At 54.9% G+C, this 16,497-nt stretch overlaps 1 protein-coding gene across 3 annotated transcripts; it reads right to left on the bottom strand.

Annotated features, from left to right (window-relative positions):
• Window positions 1-748: 748 nt before the first annotated feature.
• LOC143693767 (uncharacterized) lies at window positions 749-9,550 on the bottom strand. Of its 3 annotated transcripts, XM_077176430.1 has the most exons (3): window positions 9,432-9,537; window positions 7,553-7,674; window positions 749-7,420 (listed from the first exon to the last, which is right to left on the bottom strand). In XM_077176430.1, exon 3 carries the CDS (start codon window positions 6,901-6,903, stop codon window positions 2,149-2,151), a length of 4,755 nt encoding a protein of 1,584 aa, XP_077032545.1. In that variant the 5' UTR covers window positions 6,904-7,420; window positions 7,553-7,674; window positions 9,432-9,537; the 3' UTR covers window positions 749-2,148. The 3 variants fall into 3 exon arrangements, with proteins under 3 accessions (XP_077032545.1, XP_077032543.1, XP_077032544.1); XM_077176428.1 differs by lacking the exon at window positions 7,553-7,674 and having other exon boundaries at window positions 9,432-9,550; XM_077176429.1 differs by having other exon boundaries at window positions 749-7,674.
• Window positions 9,551-16,497: the final 6,947 nt, after the last annotated feature.

Here is a 16,497-nt window from a genome sequence, read left to right as displayed (position 1 = left end):
GGAAAAACATTCCATAAAAAAAACATTCCATGGGAAAAATTCCAGTGAAAACATTCCATAAAAAACATTCCTGGGGAAAAACATTTCCCTGCCAGCGGAGCAGGAGGCTGAGCCAGGCTTAGTCCAGCCTGAAATCTCTCCCGGGCCTAAATGTGCCCCAGTCCTGGCTTAAAGCTTCAGCAGTCCTAAAAGGTCCCAAACCCAGCCTAAGACCTGTCCCAGTCCAGCCTAAAAGCTTCAGCAGTCCTAAAAGCTCCTCAGTCCAGCCTAAAGCCTCTCCCAGGCCCAAAACCTCGCTCAGTCCCACCTAAAATCTCTCCCTGGCCTAAAAGTCCCTCAGTCCTGACTTAAATCTTCACCAGTTCTAAAAGGTCCCAAACCCCACCTAAAAACCCCACCCAGTCCGGTTTAAAAGAGCCCCGGTCCTGCCTAAAACCTCTCCCAGGCCCAAAGCTCTGCTCAGCCCTGCCCTAAAGGCCCCAGCCCCACGCAAAAGCCTCTCGGTCCTGCCTAAAAGCTTCACCAGCCCTAAAACCTCTCCCAGTTGAGCCTAAAACCTCTCCTAGCCCTGCTTAAACCCAGCCCCCGTCCCACCTTAATCCCCCGGCACAGCCCAACCTCCCCCAGCCCCTCACAGTGGGGCCCCGATCCAGTGCAGCCCAATCCCGGATCCCAGATCCCAATCCTGGATCCCAGATCCCAATCCCGGATCCCAGATCCCAGATCCCAATCCTGGATCCCAGATCCCAAATCCCAATCCTGGATCCCAGATCCCAATCCTGGATCCCAGATCCCAATCCCGGATCCCAAACCCCAATCCTGGATCCCAGATCCCAATCCCGTCTCTGGACACCAGATCCCAATCCTGGATCCCAGATCCCAATATCAGTCCCAGATCCCACTCCTGATCCCAGCTCCCAGATCTTGGTTCCTGATCCCAATCCTGGCTCCCAGATCCCAATCCAGAATCCAGAATCTCAATCCCAGATTGTGATCCCAGCTCCTAATCCCAGATCCCAGCTCCCGAGCCTGGCTTTGGATCCCAATCCTGGCTCCTGGATCCCAAGATCAGATCCCGATCCCTGCTCCCAATCCCAGCTCCCAGCTCCCAGTCCTGGCTTCCAGATCCTGATCCCAGCTCCCAGTCCTGGCTCCTGACCTCAGATCCTCATCCCAGATCCCAGCTCCCAGTTCTGGCTTTGGATCCCAATCCAAGCTCCCTAGTCCCAGCTCTCAGATCCTGATCACAGATCCCAGCTCCCTGATCTTGGTTCCTGGTCCCAATCCCAGATCCCAATCTCGGCTCCCAGATCCCGATCCTTAACTCCCAGATCCTGATCCCGATCCCAGCTCCCAGATCTTGGTTCCCGATCCCAGCTCCTGCCGGAGCGCGTTCTGCATCCGTTCCGGCTGGAGCAGAGGAGCAGCGGGCGGCAGCTCCGGGGCTGCTCCTGCAGTGCCTCCGGTGCCGCCTCCGGTGCCGCCTCCTCCTCTTCCTCAGGGCCCCGCTGCAGCCCCTGCAGCCGCCACCGCTCCTCCAGCCTGACTGTTTTCCAGAGGATCCCTTCTCCACGGCCAAACCTTGGCTTTGGGAATGTCGGCAGGCAGCTGCCGGAGCCCCGGGGCCAGCGGGATGGACACGGTTTGGGATTCCTGCAGCGCTGGGACCAGCGGGATGGACACGGTTTGGGATTCCTGCAGCCCTGGAGCCATTGGGATGGACACGGTTTGGGATTCCTGCAGCCATTGGGATGGACACGGTTTGGGATTCCTGCAGCCATTGGGATGGACACGGTTTGGGATTCCTGCAGCCCTGGAGCCATTGGGATGGACACGGTTTGGGATTCCTGCAGCCATTGGGATGGACACGGTTTGGGATTCCTGCAGCCCCAGGGCCAGCGGGATGGACACGGTTTGGGATTCCTGCAGCCCCGGGGCCATTGGGATGGACACAGTTTGGGATTCCTGCAGCCCTGGAGACAATGGGATGGACACGGTTTGGGATTCCTGCAGCCAGCGGGATGGACACGGTTTGGGATTCCTGCAGCCCTGGAGCCATTGGGATGGACACGGTTTGGGATTCCTGCAGCCCTGGAGCCATTGGGATGGACACGGTTTGGGATTCCTGCAGCCCCGGGCCCTTGGTGGTCACCATCGCTCCGGGAGCTCGGTGTTGCCGGTGTAGCCATCGAGCCCCTGCTCGCCCCGGAGCAGGTAACGCCCGGCGGGGCCCTGGATGAAGATGGGAGCCGGCCCCGTGAGTTTCCTGAAGGCCTGCACAGCCCGGACGGCCGCCAGGCACGAGGCGTCCTGCAGGGTCCGGCTCTGGCCGCTGAGCCTGAAGGAGCCGTGCCGCACCGGGAGCAGCGCGCCCGCCTTCTCCTGCAGCAGCACGGCTCCCACCGAGCGCTCGTGCACCGACAGCCGGATCACGAAGGGCCGGGTTTTAAATGGGAGGAGCAGGGTGGGCGCCGTCCTCAGAGCCTCCTTCAGCCGCTGCAGTCGCTCCCGGCCTTCCCGATCCCATTCCTGCTGCCACTCCCGTCCCCGCCGCCCTTCCCACTTCTCCGGCACCGCCAGGCTCTGCAGCGGCAGCGCCAGCTCCAAGTAGTCGGCGATGAATTCCCTCAAATGGTTGAACTTGCCGAGGACGGAGCGGAGCCGGGCGGGACCCCAGGGCCCGGCAGGGTCGCACTCCTGGCAGATCTGCAGCAGCTTCTCGTGGGGCACGCGGCGCCCCGCGGCGCTCAGGGTCATGCCCAGGTAATTCACCTTGGGCTGCACCAGCTGCGCCTTGTGCCGGTTCACTTTGAAGCCGGTGCTTTGGATCAGCCGCAGCACGCGGCGGGTCCGGAACCGCAGCTGCCGCCGGCGCTTCCCGGTGACCAGGATGTCGTCGTAGCAGTGGAAGACGCCGCGGGCGACGCCGGGGTCCAGCCGGGCCAGCATGGCGGCCACGCGGCGGTGCAGGATGGAGCTGGCGCCGCGGAACGTCGGCGGCAGCCGCGTGAACAGGAACTGCCGGCCCTGGAAGGTGAAGGCGAAGCGGTGCCGGCAGCTGGGGGCCAGCGGGATGGCGAAGCAGGCGCTGCACAGATCCAGCACGGAGAAGAAGCGGCTCCGGGGGTTGATGGAGGTCAGGAGCCCGTCCCGGTCCAGCGACTCCCGGGGCACCGCGGGGGTGGCGTCGTTGAGGGCGGCGCAGTCCAGGCTCAGGTAGACGCCGCGCCCGTGCGGTTTCGGGTGGAGAATCAAGGGATTGTTGGATTGGGAGGTGCCCTCCACCACGATTCCCTGCTCCAGGTACTCCTGCAGCAGCTCCGCCATCTGCCTCTCCTCGTGCGGGCGCAGCCGGCGCTGCCGCTGGAAGGGCACCGGGTCCCCGTCCAGATCCTCCTCCTGGGCCACCCGCCCGCAGTCCATGCGGGAGCGCGCCCACACCTCCGGGAACCGCAGCTCCAGGCGGCTGGGAGGCTGCTCCTGCTCCTGCTCCTGCTCCGAGCCCGAGTCCTCCTCCGCGCTCTCGGCGTTCCCGCTGGCCCTCAGCATTCCGACGAAGCTCCCGTAATTCCCGCTGGGAATGTCGCCATCTGGGCTGGCCCCAGAGCCCTGCTCCCAGTCTGAGCCTGAGCCTGAGCTGGAGCCTGAGCTTGAGCCTGAGTCCTCCTCCACGTTCTCAGTGCTCCCGCTGGCCCTCAGCATTCTGAGGAGGCTCCCGTAAATCCTGCTGGGAATGTCGCCATCTGGGCTGGCCCCAGAGCCCTGCTCCCGGTCTGAGCTTGAGCCTGAGCTGGAGCTTGAGCTTGAGCCCGAGTCCTCCTCCACGTTCTCAGTGCTCCCTCTGGCCCTCAGCATTCTGAGGAGGCTCCCATAATTCCCACTGGGAATGTCGCCATCTGGGCTGGCCCCAGAGCCCTGCTCCTGGTCTGAGCTGGAGCCTGAGCTGGAGCCTGAGTCCTCCTCCACGTTCTCAGTGCTCCCGCTGGCCCTCAGCATTCCGAGAAGGTTCCGGTAATTCCCACTGGGAATGCCGCGGTTCGGGCTGGCCCCAGAGCCCTGCTCCTGGTCCGAGCCTGAGCTGGAGCTGGAGCTTGAGCTTGAGCCCGAGTCCTCCTCCATGTTCTCAGTGCTCCTGCTGGCCCTCAGCATTCTGAGGCTCCCATAATTCCCACTGGGAATGTCGCCATCTGGGATGGCCCCAGAGCCCTGCTCCTGGTCCGAGCTTGAGCCTGAGCTGGAGCCTGAGTCCTCCTCCACGTTCTCAGTGCTCCCGCTGGCCCTCAGCATTCCGAGCAGGTTCCGGTAATTCCTGCTGGGAATGCCGTGGTTTGGGCTGGCTCCGGAGCCCCGCTCCCGCTGCCGGGCGCTGCAGAGGGGCCGGGTCCCCGCAATGCGCCGCACCAGCCCGGCCGCCAGCTCCGCCGTGGGCCTCCCCTGCCAGCTCTGCATGTCCTCTCCCAGCTGGAGCAGCCTCTGCCAGAGCCACTCCCTGCACTCCGCTCCCGACGGAGGCTCCGTCCGTCTGTCCCTTCTGGGAGCGGTGGTGGCGGCAGCGGCCGTGTCCCTCCCCCGGCTCCGGGAATTGCTGCTGGGCTTTCCCTCCTCATCCTCCCTGCTCCCAGCCCAGGGCGGGAGTGGGGGTGGGACCCGACACCGAGGCCGATCCATCCCTTCCCTGGGCACATTCCCATTCCGGGTGGCACTGTCCTTGTCCTGGCTCCGGGAACAGCCTCTGGCCTCTCCCTCCTCATCCTTCCCGCTGACAACCCTGACCGTGGGCAGCCGCACCTGCCGATCCATCACTTCCCTGGGCACGTTCCCATTCCGGAGGGCAGTGTCCTTGTCCTTGTCCTTGTCCGTGTCCTTGTCCTTGTCCGTGTCCCTCCCCCGGCTCTGGGAATGGCTGCTGGGCTTTCCCTCCTCATCCTCCCTTTTGGTCACCCAGACCGAGGGCAGGCGCACGGGCCCATCCGTCCCTTCCCTGGGCACATTCCCATTCCAGGTGGCAGTGGCAGTGTCCTTGTCCTTGTCCCTCTCCTGCCTCTGGGAATTGCTGCTGGGCTCTCCTACCTCATCCTCCCTGCAGCCAGCCCGGGGTGGGAGCGGGGGTGGGAGCGGAGCCCGACGCCGAGGCCGATCCGTCCCTTCCCTGGGCACATTCCCATTCCGGGTGGCAGTGCCAGTGTCCCGGCTCTGGGAATTGCTCCGGGAATCGCTGCTGGCCTCTCCCTCCTTATCCTCCCCACTGACAATCCAGACTGTGGGAATGCACACGGGCTGATCCGTCCCTTCCCTGAGCACATTCCCATTCCGGGTGGCAGTGTCCGTGTCCTTGTCCTTGTCCGTGTCCCTCCCCCGGCTCTGGGAATTGCTGCTGGGCTCTCCTTCCTCATCCTTCCTGCGCCCAGCCCGGGGTGGGAGCGGGGGTGGGAGCAGAGCCGGATGCCGAGGCCGATCCGTCCCTTCCCTGGGCACATTCCCATTCCGGGTGGCAGTGCCAGTGTCCTTGTCCATGTCCCTCTCCTGGCTCTGGGAATGGCTGCTGGGCTTTCCCTCCCCATCCTCCCCGCTGCAAACCCAGACCGAGGGCAGGCGCAGGGGCCGATCCATCCCTTCCCTGGGCACATTCCCATTCCGGGTGGCAGTGCCAGTGTCCCGGCTCTGGGAATTGCTCCGGGAATCGCCTCTGGCCTCTCCCTCCCCATCCTCCCCGCTGCAAACCCAGACTGTGGGAATGCACACGGGCTGATCCGTCCCTTCCCTGGGCACATTCCCATTCCAGGTGGCACTGTCCTTGTCCTTGTCCCTCTCCTGCCTCTGGGAATTGCTGCTGGGCTCTCCTTCCTCATCCTCCCTGCACCCAGCCCGGGGTGGGAGCGGGGGTGGGAGCGGAGCCCGACGCCGAGGCCGATCCATCCCTTCCCTGGGCACATTCCCATTCCGGGTGGCAGTGCCAGTGTCCCGGCTCTGGGAATTGCTCCGGGAATTGCTGCTGGCCTCTCCCTCCTCATCCTCCCTTTTGGCCACCCAGACTGTGGGAATGCACACGGGCCCATCGGTCCCTTCCCTGGGCACATTCCCATTCCGGGTGGCAGTGCCAGTGTCCCTGCTCTGGGAATTGCCACTGGCCTTTCCTTCCTCATCCTCCCTGTTCCCAGCCCGGGGTGGGAGCGGGGCCCGACGCCGAGGCCGATCCGTCCCTTCCCTGGGCACATTCCCATTCCTGGCTTGCCGTGGGACACCAGCCTTGTCCCCAAACTCCTTCCCGAGGGCTTGGATTCCTCTGGGGCTGTTCCCCACCTCCGTTTGCTCCCGCTGGGCTCCACCGTTCTGGTGGCCCCCCGGCTCTTTCCCATTCACCTGCGCACACCCGGGCCCGTCTCCCGCCTCTCCCGGTATCCCGGCGTTTCTCCCGGTGTGCCCGGCTCCTGGGGAATGCCGCGTCCCGTCCTGACCCCACAGCCAGGCCCGGCCCTGCCCGGGCTGCCGGTGCCAGGACTGGGTGGAAAACTCCTCTGGAGGAGCTCCACGATCCCCGGCTCCGGGGGGACCCTCCGGGAGAGCTCCGCGATCCCCGGCTCCGCGGGGACCCTCCAGCAGAGCTCCGCGATCCCCGGCTCCGGGGGGACCCTCCGGGAGAGCTCCGCGATTCCCGGCTCCGCAGGGACCCTCCGGGAGAGCTCCGCGATCCGCGGCTCCAGGGGGACCCTCCGGCAGAGCTCCGCGATCCCCAGCTCCGGGGGGACCCTCCGGGAGAGCTCCGCGATTCCCAGCTCCGGGGGGACCCTCCGGGAGAGCTCCGCGATCCCCGGCTCCAGAGGGACCCTCCGGGAGAGCTCCGCGATTCCCAGCTCCGGGGGCATCCTCAGGGCGCCTCCTCCTGCGGGACAGGCAGCGGAACATGGCCCCGGAAAGCGGGACAGGAACGGGGCCTCCTCACCTCGCTGGGGCTGCCGGTGGTGCCAAAACTGCCCTGGAAATTCCAAAAGCGGCCCGGGAATTCCGGCAGTGCCGGGGGTGTCCAGGGAATTTTCTCAGTGCCAAGAGTGTCCCAAGAGTGTCCCAGGAATTTTCTCAGTCCCAAGAGTGTCCCGGGATGTCCCAGGGATGTCCCAAGGGTGTCCCAGGAATTTTCTCAGTCCCAAGAGTGTCCCGGGATGTCCCAGGGATGTCCCAAGAGTGTCCCAGGAATTTTCTCAGTCCCAAGAGCGTCCCAGGAATTCCGGTAGTCCCGGGGAGGTCCCAAAAGCGTCCCGGGGGTGTCCTGGGAACCTTCTCAGTCCCAAAGGTGTCCAGGGGATTTTCTCAGTCCCAGGAGTGTCCCGGGAATTCCGTGAGCGCCGGGATGTCCCAGGAATTCTGTGTCGGTGCCGGGATGTCCCCGCAGTGTCGCCGCAGCGTGGGCCCGACGGTTCCGTGCCTGGGGCAGGAAGAGGAAGTTGGGCACGAGGAGGAGGAGGAGGAGGAGGAGGAGGAGGAGGAGGAGGAGGAGGAGGAGGAGGAGGAGGAAGGTGCGCGCCCTTTCTGGGGCCACCGAGGTCACTGCGCCCACCCCGCTGATTCCCGGCCGGGATTCCCGATCCCAGGGAATGTCCGGAGCCGCGGGAGCAGCGAGACACAAACTTCAATGAATTCCGAGGTTTTAGAGGAGCTTTTAGTCGCAGATAAGCTTTGCTGGAGTTAATTAAAAAAAAAATAAAATAAATAAATGGGTAGGCCTTGATGAAGTTAAGAGTTGGTAGTTAACTAATAATTGATTGATTGTTTGTCAGCACGATGTTTGGTCGGCTGGGTTCATAATGAAGGATTTAGAAACTGATAAATAGCTTTTGATTGATAAGTAGGAATTGATAAGTAGAAATTGATAAGTAGAAATTGATAAATAGAAATTGATAAATAGAAATATTGATAAATGTAAATTGATAAGTGTAAGACAATTGTAGGAGCACAAGGCAAATTCTTCTGTTCTGAAACCAAACGAAGACGGGGGGAGGAGGAATGGGAGTCCTGCCAAGGGTTCGTTTGTCCCATTTGCATTGAAAAGGCCACAACGAAGAAAACCTCACTCACTTCCTCATTTTGGGACCCCTCCCCATGGAAGGGATCGCAGACCCATTTTAAGGAATTAACGGCTTCTGAACTAATTACCGTGCTTAATGGCTTTCGAACTAATTACCAAAGCTATGAATGTTTGTATTTTGGGTATTCGAGACCCAAATATGGATAAAATTATTTTCTAACTCCACACTGTCAGTTTTAGTCCCTCCCCGCTGGATATCGGTACTCGATCCATATCCATATCCATATTTTTATATTTTTAATAAATCAGCAGAGCCGGCAGTGACCCCCCCCCCTCCCCGGCCGCCCCTCCCCCATCCCCGCGCTGCACCCCAAATTTCCCCTCCCCCCCCCCTTCCTGTGGGGCTGGGACCCCCCAAAATGGGGGCAGCGACCCCCGGGATGCGGGGAGGGAAAAGGAACCCCCGGGAGAAGGCGCGAAACGCCGGGGAAACCCGGCCCGACGTGTTCCGACATGTCCCGACATGGCCCCACACACGTGTCGCGACATGGCCCCCGCGGAGCGCGACCCGGGATCCCCCCCTGCATTCCCGGATCCCGTTCCCATTCCCGGGGTCCCGTTCCCATTCCTGGGTCCCGTTCCTATTCCCGGATCCCGTTCCTATTCCCGGATCCCGTTCCCATTCCCAGATCCCGTTCCCATTCCCGGGTCCCGTTCCCATTCCCGGGGTCCCGTTCCCATTCCCAGATCCCGTTCCCATTCCTGGGGTCCCGTTCCCATTCCCAGGGTCCCGTTCCCATTCCCGGGATTCCCCCCCACATTCCCGGAACCCGTTCCCATTCCCGGGTCCCGTTCCCATTCCCAGATCCCGTTCCCATTCCCGGGTCCCGTTCCCATTCCCGGGATCCCCCCCCGCATTCCCGGATCCCGCTCCCATTCCCGGAATTCCCCCTCCTATTCCTGGGGTCCCGTTCCCATTCCCGGGATCCCCCCCCCCACATTCCCAGGATCCCGCTCCCATTCCCGGAATTCCCCCTCCTATTCCCGGATCCCGCAGGCCCCCGAGGGTCCCGCACGCATTCCCGGGATCCCCCCGCACTCTCGGGGTCCCGTTCCCATTCCGAGGGTCCCGCACGCATTCCCGGCATCCTCCCAAATTCCCGGGATCCCGCTCCCATTTCCAGGGTTCCGCTCCCATTCCCGGATCCCGCTCCCATTCCCGGGGTCCCGCTCCCATTCCCGGGGTCCCCCCTCCGCATTCCCAGGATCCGCCCCTATCCCGGGGTCCCTCCCGCATCCCCGGGGTCCCGCAGCTCCCCGAGGGTCCCGCTCCCATTCCCGGGATCCCCCCCACATTCCCGGAACTCCCGTTCCCATTCCCGGATCCCGCAGCCCCCCGAGTGTCCCGTACCCGCTCCGGGGTCCGCAGCCGGGCCGGGGCTCCCCGATCCCGATCCCGATCCCGGTCCCGATCCCGGTCCCGGTCCCGATCCCGGCCCCGACCCGGGTCCGAGTCCCCGCGGGCCGGGGGCGGTCCCGGAGCCGCCCCGCCCCCGTCCCGCGTTCCCGGTTCCCATCGTTCTCCGGGAATGACGGACGGATCGGGCGGGACCCGGGGGCGGGGGAGCCGTGCCTCAGTTTCCCCAGGAATACCGCAGGAAGAAGCGGGAATTTGGGGAGTCCAAGGATGGGGGGGGTAAATTGTGGAGTTGTGCCTCAGTTCCCCCTGGAATCCCGCAGGAACCAGGAGGAATTTGGGGGATCCCAGGATGAGGGGTGGGGGGGATTTTGTGCCTCAGTTTCCCCCCAGGAATTTGGGGGATCCCAGTGTAATACGTGATGTAAAGTAACCCATGCTTAGGCGGGAAATGTATAAAATAAAAATTATAAAATAAATTTAACACCCACCGGGCCTCTGAGCGCGGACAGCCCAGGGACAGATTGCCGCAGTGGAATTCCCGAATTCCCGGGGGCGGCAGGAGAACAATTCCTCATTTAATAACAAAAGGACGGGCTCGGAGCCATCGGGGAACAGCCGAGGGCGATCATCGCTGGATAAACGCCATCGATCGGGACCAGAGAAGTCGTGAGGAGCACAAATCCGAATATTCCCCTTGCCCCGACACCGTCAGAGTTCGCTGCGGCTGTAAAATAACGCAGCGATTGCCCAGCCCCGCCCGGTGAAAGGAAATTCACGATCGTGCGTGGGGGGACAAAAGAACCCGGGGCACCCCCGGCCCAGGCAGGAGAAACGGGATCAAAACAGCCCTGGGGGAAACGGCGCGGGTGAACAGAGCGGGATCCGAGGCCACTGAGGCCGGAGCTGGGCTCAGCCAGCGCCGATCCCGGGGCTCGGTGCTGCCCCTTGGGCTGGGACTTCGGAGAACTGAGTTTTTAGTCACAAAAATAAAATCTTTCGCATTTATTAAATTGGATTTCTGATTGATAATTTATGACATGAACAGACGGGGATCTGATTTGATAGAGGTCGGATCTGGGTTCATGCAGGGCCCATCCCGGGCTCCACGCTGTGTCTTTGGCTGTGGGTTTTGAGAAATGAATTTGGGTTTTGAGAAATGAATTTGGGTTTTGAGAACCGTATTTTTAGTCACAAAATTAAAATCTTCCGCATTTATTAATTTGGCTTTCCGACTGATAATTTATAACATGAACACACGGAGATCTGATGCAATCGAGGTCAGACCTGCGTTCACCCAGCGCCGATCCCGGCCTCAACTCTGTTCCTTTGGCTGCGACTTCTGGGAACCGAATTTTTAGTCACAAAAATAAAATCTTTTGCATTTATTAAATTGGAATTCTGACTGATCATTTATAACATGAACAGAGGGGGATCCTGTTTGATAGAGGTTGGATCTGGGTTCACCCAGCGCCCATCCCGGGCTCCACGCTGCCCCTTTGGCTGTGGGTTTTGAGAAATGAATTTGGGTTTTGAGAACTGAATTTGGGTTTTGAGAACTGAATTTGGGTTTTGAGAACCGTATTTTTAGTCACAAAAATAAAATCTTTCACATTTATTAAATTGGCTTTCCGATTGATAATGTATAACATGAACAAAAGGAGATCCGATGCAATCGAGGTCAGATCTGGGTTCACCCAGCACCGATCCCGGCCTCAACTCTGTTCCTTTGGCTGCGACTTCTGGGAACCAAATTTTTAGTCACAAAATTAAAATCTTTCGCATTTATTAATTTGGATTTCTCGTTGGTCATTTATAACATGAACAGAGGGGGATTCAATGCAATAGAGGTTGGATCTGGGTTCGCCCTGCGCCCATCCCGGGCTCGATGCTGCCTCTTTGATTGTGACTTCTGAGAATTGAATTTTTAGTCACAAAAATAAAATCTTTTGCATTTATTAAATTGGAATTCTGACTGATCATTTATAACATGAACAGAGGGGGATCCTGTGTGATAGAGGTCGGATCTGGGTTCATGCAGGGCCCATCCCAGGCTCCACGCTGTCCCTTTGGCTGTGGGTTTTGAGAAATGAATTTGGGTTTTGAGAACTGAATTTGGGTTTTGAGAACTGAATTTGTGTTTTGAGAACCGTATTTTTAGTCACAAAAATAAAATCTTCCGCATTTATTAATTTGGATTTCTCATTGGTCATTTATAACATGAACAGAGGGGGATCCTGTGTGATAGGGGTTGGATCCGGGTTCATGCAGGGCCCATCCCAGGCTCCACGCTGTCCCTTTGGCTGTGGGTTTTTAGAACCGAATTTGGGTTTTGAGAACTGAATTTGGGTTTTAAGAACCGTATTTTTAGTCACAAAAATAAAATCTTCCGCATTTATTAGTTTGGATTTCGCATTGGTCATTTATAACACGAACAGAGGGGGATCCTGTGTGATAGGGGTTGGATCCGGGTTCACCCAGCACCGATTCCGGGCTTGACGCCGCCCCTTTGGCTGTGACTTTTGAGAACTGAAATTTTAATCACAAAAATCAAATCTTTCGCATTTATTAATTTGGATTTCTTATTGATCATTTATAACATGAACAGAGGGGGATCCAATGTGATAGGGGTCGGATCTGGGTTCGCCCAGCGCCCATCCCGGGCTCCACGCTGCCCCTTTGGCTGTGGGTTTTGAGAATTGAATTTGGGTTTTGAGAAATGAATTTGGGTTTTGAGAACTGAATTTTTAATCACAAAAATAAAAATATTTCACATTTATTAAATTGGATTTCTGACTGATCATTTGTGACATGAACAGAGGGAGGTTCAATGCAATAGAGGTCGGATCTGGGCTCACCCAGCGCCCATCCTGGGCTCCACGCTACCTCTTTGGCTGTGACTTTTGAGAATTGAATTTTTAATCACAAAAATAAAAATCTTTCGCATTTATTAATTTGGATTTCTCGTTGATCATTTATAACATGAACAGAGGGGGATTCAATGCAATAGAGGTCGGATCTGGGCTCACCCAGCGCTGATCCCAGGCTCCACGCTGTCCCTTTGGCTGTGGGTTTTGAGAATTGAATTTTTAGTCACAAAAATAAAATCTTTTGCATTTATTAATTTGGATTTCTCGTTGATCATTTATAACATGAAGAGAGGGGGATCTGATGTGATAGGGGTTGGATCTGGGTTCATGCAGGGCCCATCCCAGGCTCCATGCTGTCCCTTTGGCTGTGGGTTTTGAGAACTGAATTTGGGTTTTGAGAAATGAATTTGGGTTTTGAGAACCGTATTTTTAGTCACAAAAATAAAATCTTTCACATTTATTAATTTGGATTTCTGATTGATAATTTATGACATGAACACAGGGAGATCCGATGCAATCGAGGTCAGATCTGCGTTCACCCAGCGCCGATCCCGGCCTCAACTCTGTTCCTTTGGCTGCACCTTTTGGGAACCAAATTTTTAGTCACAAAAATAAAAATCTTTCGCATTTATTAATTTGGATTTCTCATTGGTCATTTATGACATGAACAGAGGGGGATTCAATGCAATACAGGTCGGATCTGGGCTCGCCCAGCGCTGATCCCAGGCTCCACGCTGCCTCTTTGGCTGTGGGTTTTGAGAATTGAATTTTTAGTCACAAAAATAAAATCTTTCGCATTTATTAATTTGGATTTCTCGTTGATCATTTATACCATGAACAGAGGGGGATTCAATGCAATCGAGGTTGGATCTGGGTTCATGCAGGGCCTATCCCGGGCTCAACGCTTCCCTTTGGCTGTGGGTTTTGAGAACCGAATTTGGGTTTTGAGAACCGAATTTGGGTTTTGAGAACTGAATTTGGGTTTTGAGAACCGTATTTTTAGTCACAAAATTAAAATCTTCTGCATTTATTAATTTGGATTTCTCATTGGTCATTTATAACATGAACAGAGGGGGATTCAATGCAATAGAGGTTTTATAACATAAAAATAATATGTTATATATAGAGGTCGGATCTGGGTTCACCCAGCACCGATTCCGGGCTCCACGCTGCCCCTTTGGCTGGGGCTTTTGAGAACTGAAATTTTAATCACAAAAATCAAATCCTTTGCATTTATTAATTTGGATTTCTTGTTTGTGACAGCGTTCGCAGGGGTCTGAGGAAGAGGGCGGAGATGAGAATGCTGACTCCATGTTTCAGAAGGCTTGATTTATTATTTTATTATATATATTATATTAAAACCATACGAAAAGAATAAAAGAAAGGATTTCATCAGAAGGCTGGCTGAGAATAGAAAAAGAAAGAATGAATAACAATGGCTCGCGGCTGTGGCTGGCTGTGATTGGCCATTGATTAGAAACATCCAACATGGGACCAATCCCAGATCCCCCTGTTGCATCCCACAGCAGCAGATAATCAATGGTCACAGTTTGTTCCTGTTGTATCCCACAGCAGCAGATAATCAATGGTCACGTTCTGTTCCTGTTGCATCCCACAGCAGCAGATAATCAATGGTCACGTTCTGTTCCTGTTGCATCCCACAGCAGCAGATAATCAATGGTCACATTCTGTTCCTGTTGCATCCCACAGCAGCAGATAATCAATGGTCACGTTCTGTTCCTGTTGCATCCCACAGCAGCAGATAATCAACGGTCACAGTTTATTCCTGTTGCATCCCACAGCAGCAGATAATCAACGGTCACGTTCTGTTCCTGTTGCATCCCACAGCAGCAGATAATCAACGGTCACAGTTTATTCCTGTTGCATCCCACAGCAGCAGATAATCAACGGTCACAGTTTTTGTTCCTGTTGCATCCCACAGCAGCAGATAATCAATGGTCACAGTTTGTTCCTGTTGCATCCCACAGCAGCAGATAATCAATGGTCACAGTTTGTTCCTGCTGCATCCCACAGCAGCAGATAATCAACGGTCACAGTTTGTGTTCCTGTTGCATCCCACAGCAGCAGATAATCAACGGTCACTGTTCCTGTTGCATCCCACAGCAGCAGATAATCAATGGTCACAGTTTATTCCTGTTGCATCCCACAGCAGCAGATAATCAACGGTCACAGTTTATTCCTGTTGCATCCCACAGCAGCAGATAATCAACGGTCACATTCTGTTCCTGTTGCATCCCACAGCAGCAGATAATCAACGGTCACATTCTGTTCCTGTTGTATCCCACAGCAGCAGATAATCAATGGTCACAGTTTTTGTTCCTGTTGCATCCCACAGCAGCAGATAATCAACGGTCACAGTTTGTTCCTGAGGCCTCTCAGCTTCTCAGGACGAAGAATCCCAAGGAAAGGATTTTCCAGAAAATATCATGGCTACACTTGTTGGTCATTTATAACACCCAGGAATGCGGCAGCTCCAGGAAGGAGCGGGAATTTGGGGTGGGAATTTGGAGGGAGGGGGCGGGGGTGATAAATGGATGTGATTCGTGCTAAATTGTAATTATATCAATATTTTAGAATATAAAGAAATATATATTTTATATGTATTATTATATACATATTAACAGAAATATTTTAATCTATATTATCTATATTATAGCTAGATAAAAATATATATTATATAATATATGATATATTAAAATATATATTTTAATATTTTAAAATACATTCTAATGTAATATATATAAAATACTTTTTTGTTATTACTTGTTATAAAGTAGAAAAGGAAAAGTATATGGGATTAATTAGTGTGATAAATGGATATGATTCGTGCTGACTAAATTGTAACTACATCAGTATTTTAGAAAATAAAAATATATATAAAAATATGTATTCTAAGATGTATATATTAGATATATATATAATATATTAAATTTGTTTTATATATGGATTAAAATATACATTATGGAAAATATAATTATAGATATATTAGAAAAAAATTATGTAATATAATATAATATAATATAATATAATATAATATAATATAATATAATATAATATAATATAATATAATATAATATAATATAATATAATATAATATAATATAATATAATATAATATAATATAATATAAATAAAAAACACTTTTCCTTTATTACTTATAATAAAATCACAGATGTTTCGTGTGAAAATCAGGACACAGGACGGAATATTGGGAAAAACAAGATCCCAGTTCTGATCCTGGCCTTGGGACGGACAAAGTCGGGACAATTCCGGGTTTGGAATCCAAGCTGTGATTTTATCTCTGAAATAATGAGGCTTGATTGGGGCATAATTGCTTAATTACGTAACTCAGAGCTCAGTGCGCATGCGCAGCCCGGAAAGGTTATCCAGGGGGCAGCGAGGGAGAGAAACACCCCAAAATCCAGCATCCCCCCCAAATCCTGGATCCTCAAAATCCCAGAGCCCCAAAATCCAGGAGCCCAAAAATCCAGAGCCCCAAAATCCAGCACCCCCTAAAATCCAGGAGTTCCAAAATCGAGGAACCCCAAAATCCAGGAGTTCAAAAATCGAGGAACCCTAAAATCCGAGGTCCCCAAAATCCAGAGCCCCAAAATCCAGGATCCCCAAAATCCAGAGCCCCAAAATCCCAGAGCCCCAAAATCCAGAGCCCCAAAATCCAGCACCCCCTAAAATCCAGGAGTTCCAAAATCCAGCACCCCCTAAAATCCAGGAGTTCCGAAATCGAGGAACCCCAAAATCCAGGAGCTCCAAAATCGAGGAGCCCCAAAATCCAGGACTCCCCAAAATCCGAGGTCCCCAAAATCCAGAGCCCCAAAATCCAGGAGCCCAAAATTCCAGAGCCCCAAAATTCAGAGCCCCAAAATCCAGGAGCCCAAAATTCCAGAGCCCCAAAATTCAGAGCCCCAAAATCCAGGAGCCCAAAATTCCAGAGCCTCCAAAATCCAGGAGCCCCAAAATCCAGGGTGCAGGATTGGACCCCAAAAATCCAGGACCTCCAAAATCCTGGATCGCCCAAAATCCAGGTGCAGGAATGGACCCCAAACTCCAGGATCCTCAAAAATCCAGGATCACCCCAAATCCAGGTTCCCCAAAAATCCAGGAGCCCCCAAAATCCAGGATGCAGGACCGTGCTCCTTGCAGGCAGTGACT

The sequence above is a fragment of the Agelaius phoeniceus genome, chromosome 3, assembly GCF_051311805.1.
Source record: "Agelaius phoeniceus isolate bAgePho1 chromosome 3, bAgePho1.hap1, whole genome shotgun sequence".
NCBI classification, from domain to species: Eukaryota; Metazoa; Chordata; class Aves; order Passeriformes; family Icteridae; genus Agelaius; species Agelaius phoeniceus.
The sequence above is the reverse complement of the archived record's forward strand: the minus strand, read 5'-3'. Positions and strand labels throughout refer to the sequence as shown.

What these genes read in the sequence shown, in the direction of transcription:
- LOC143693767 (XM_077176428.1), bottom strand. Translation starts at nt 6,903, where the DNA reads ATGTTCCGCTGCCTGTCCCGCAGGAGGAGGCGCCCTGAGGATGCCCCC.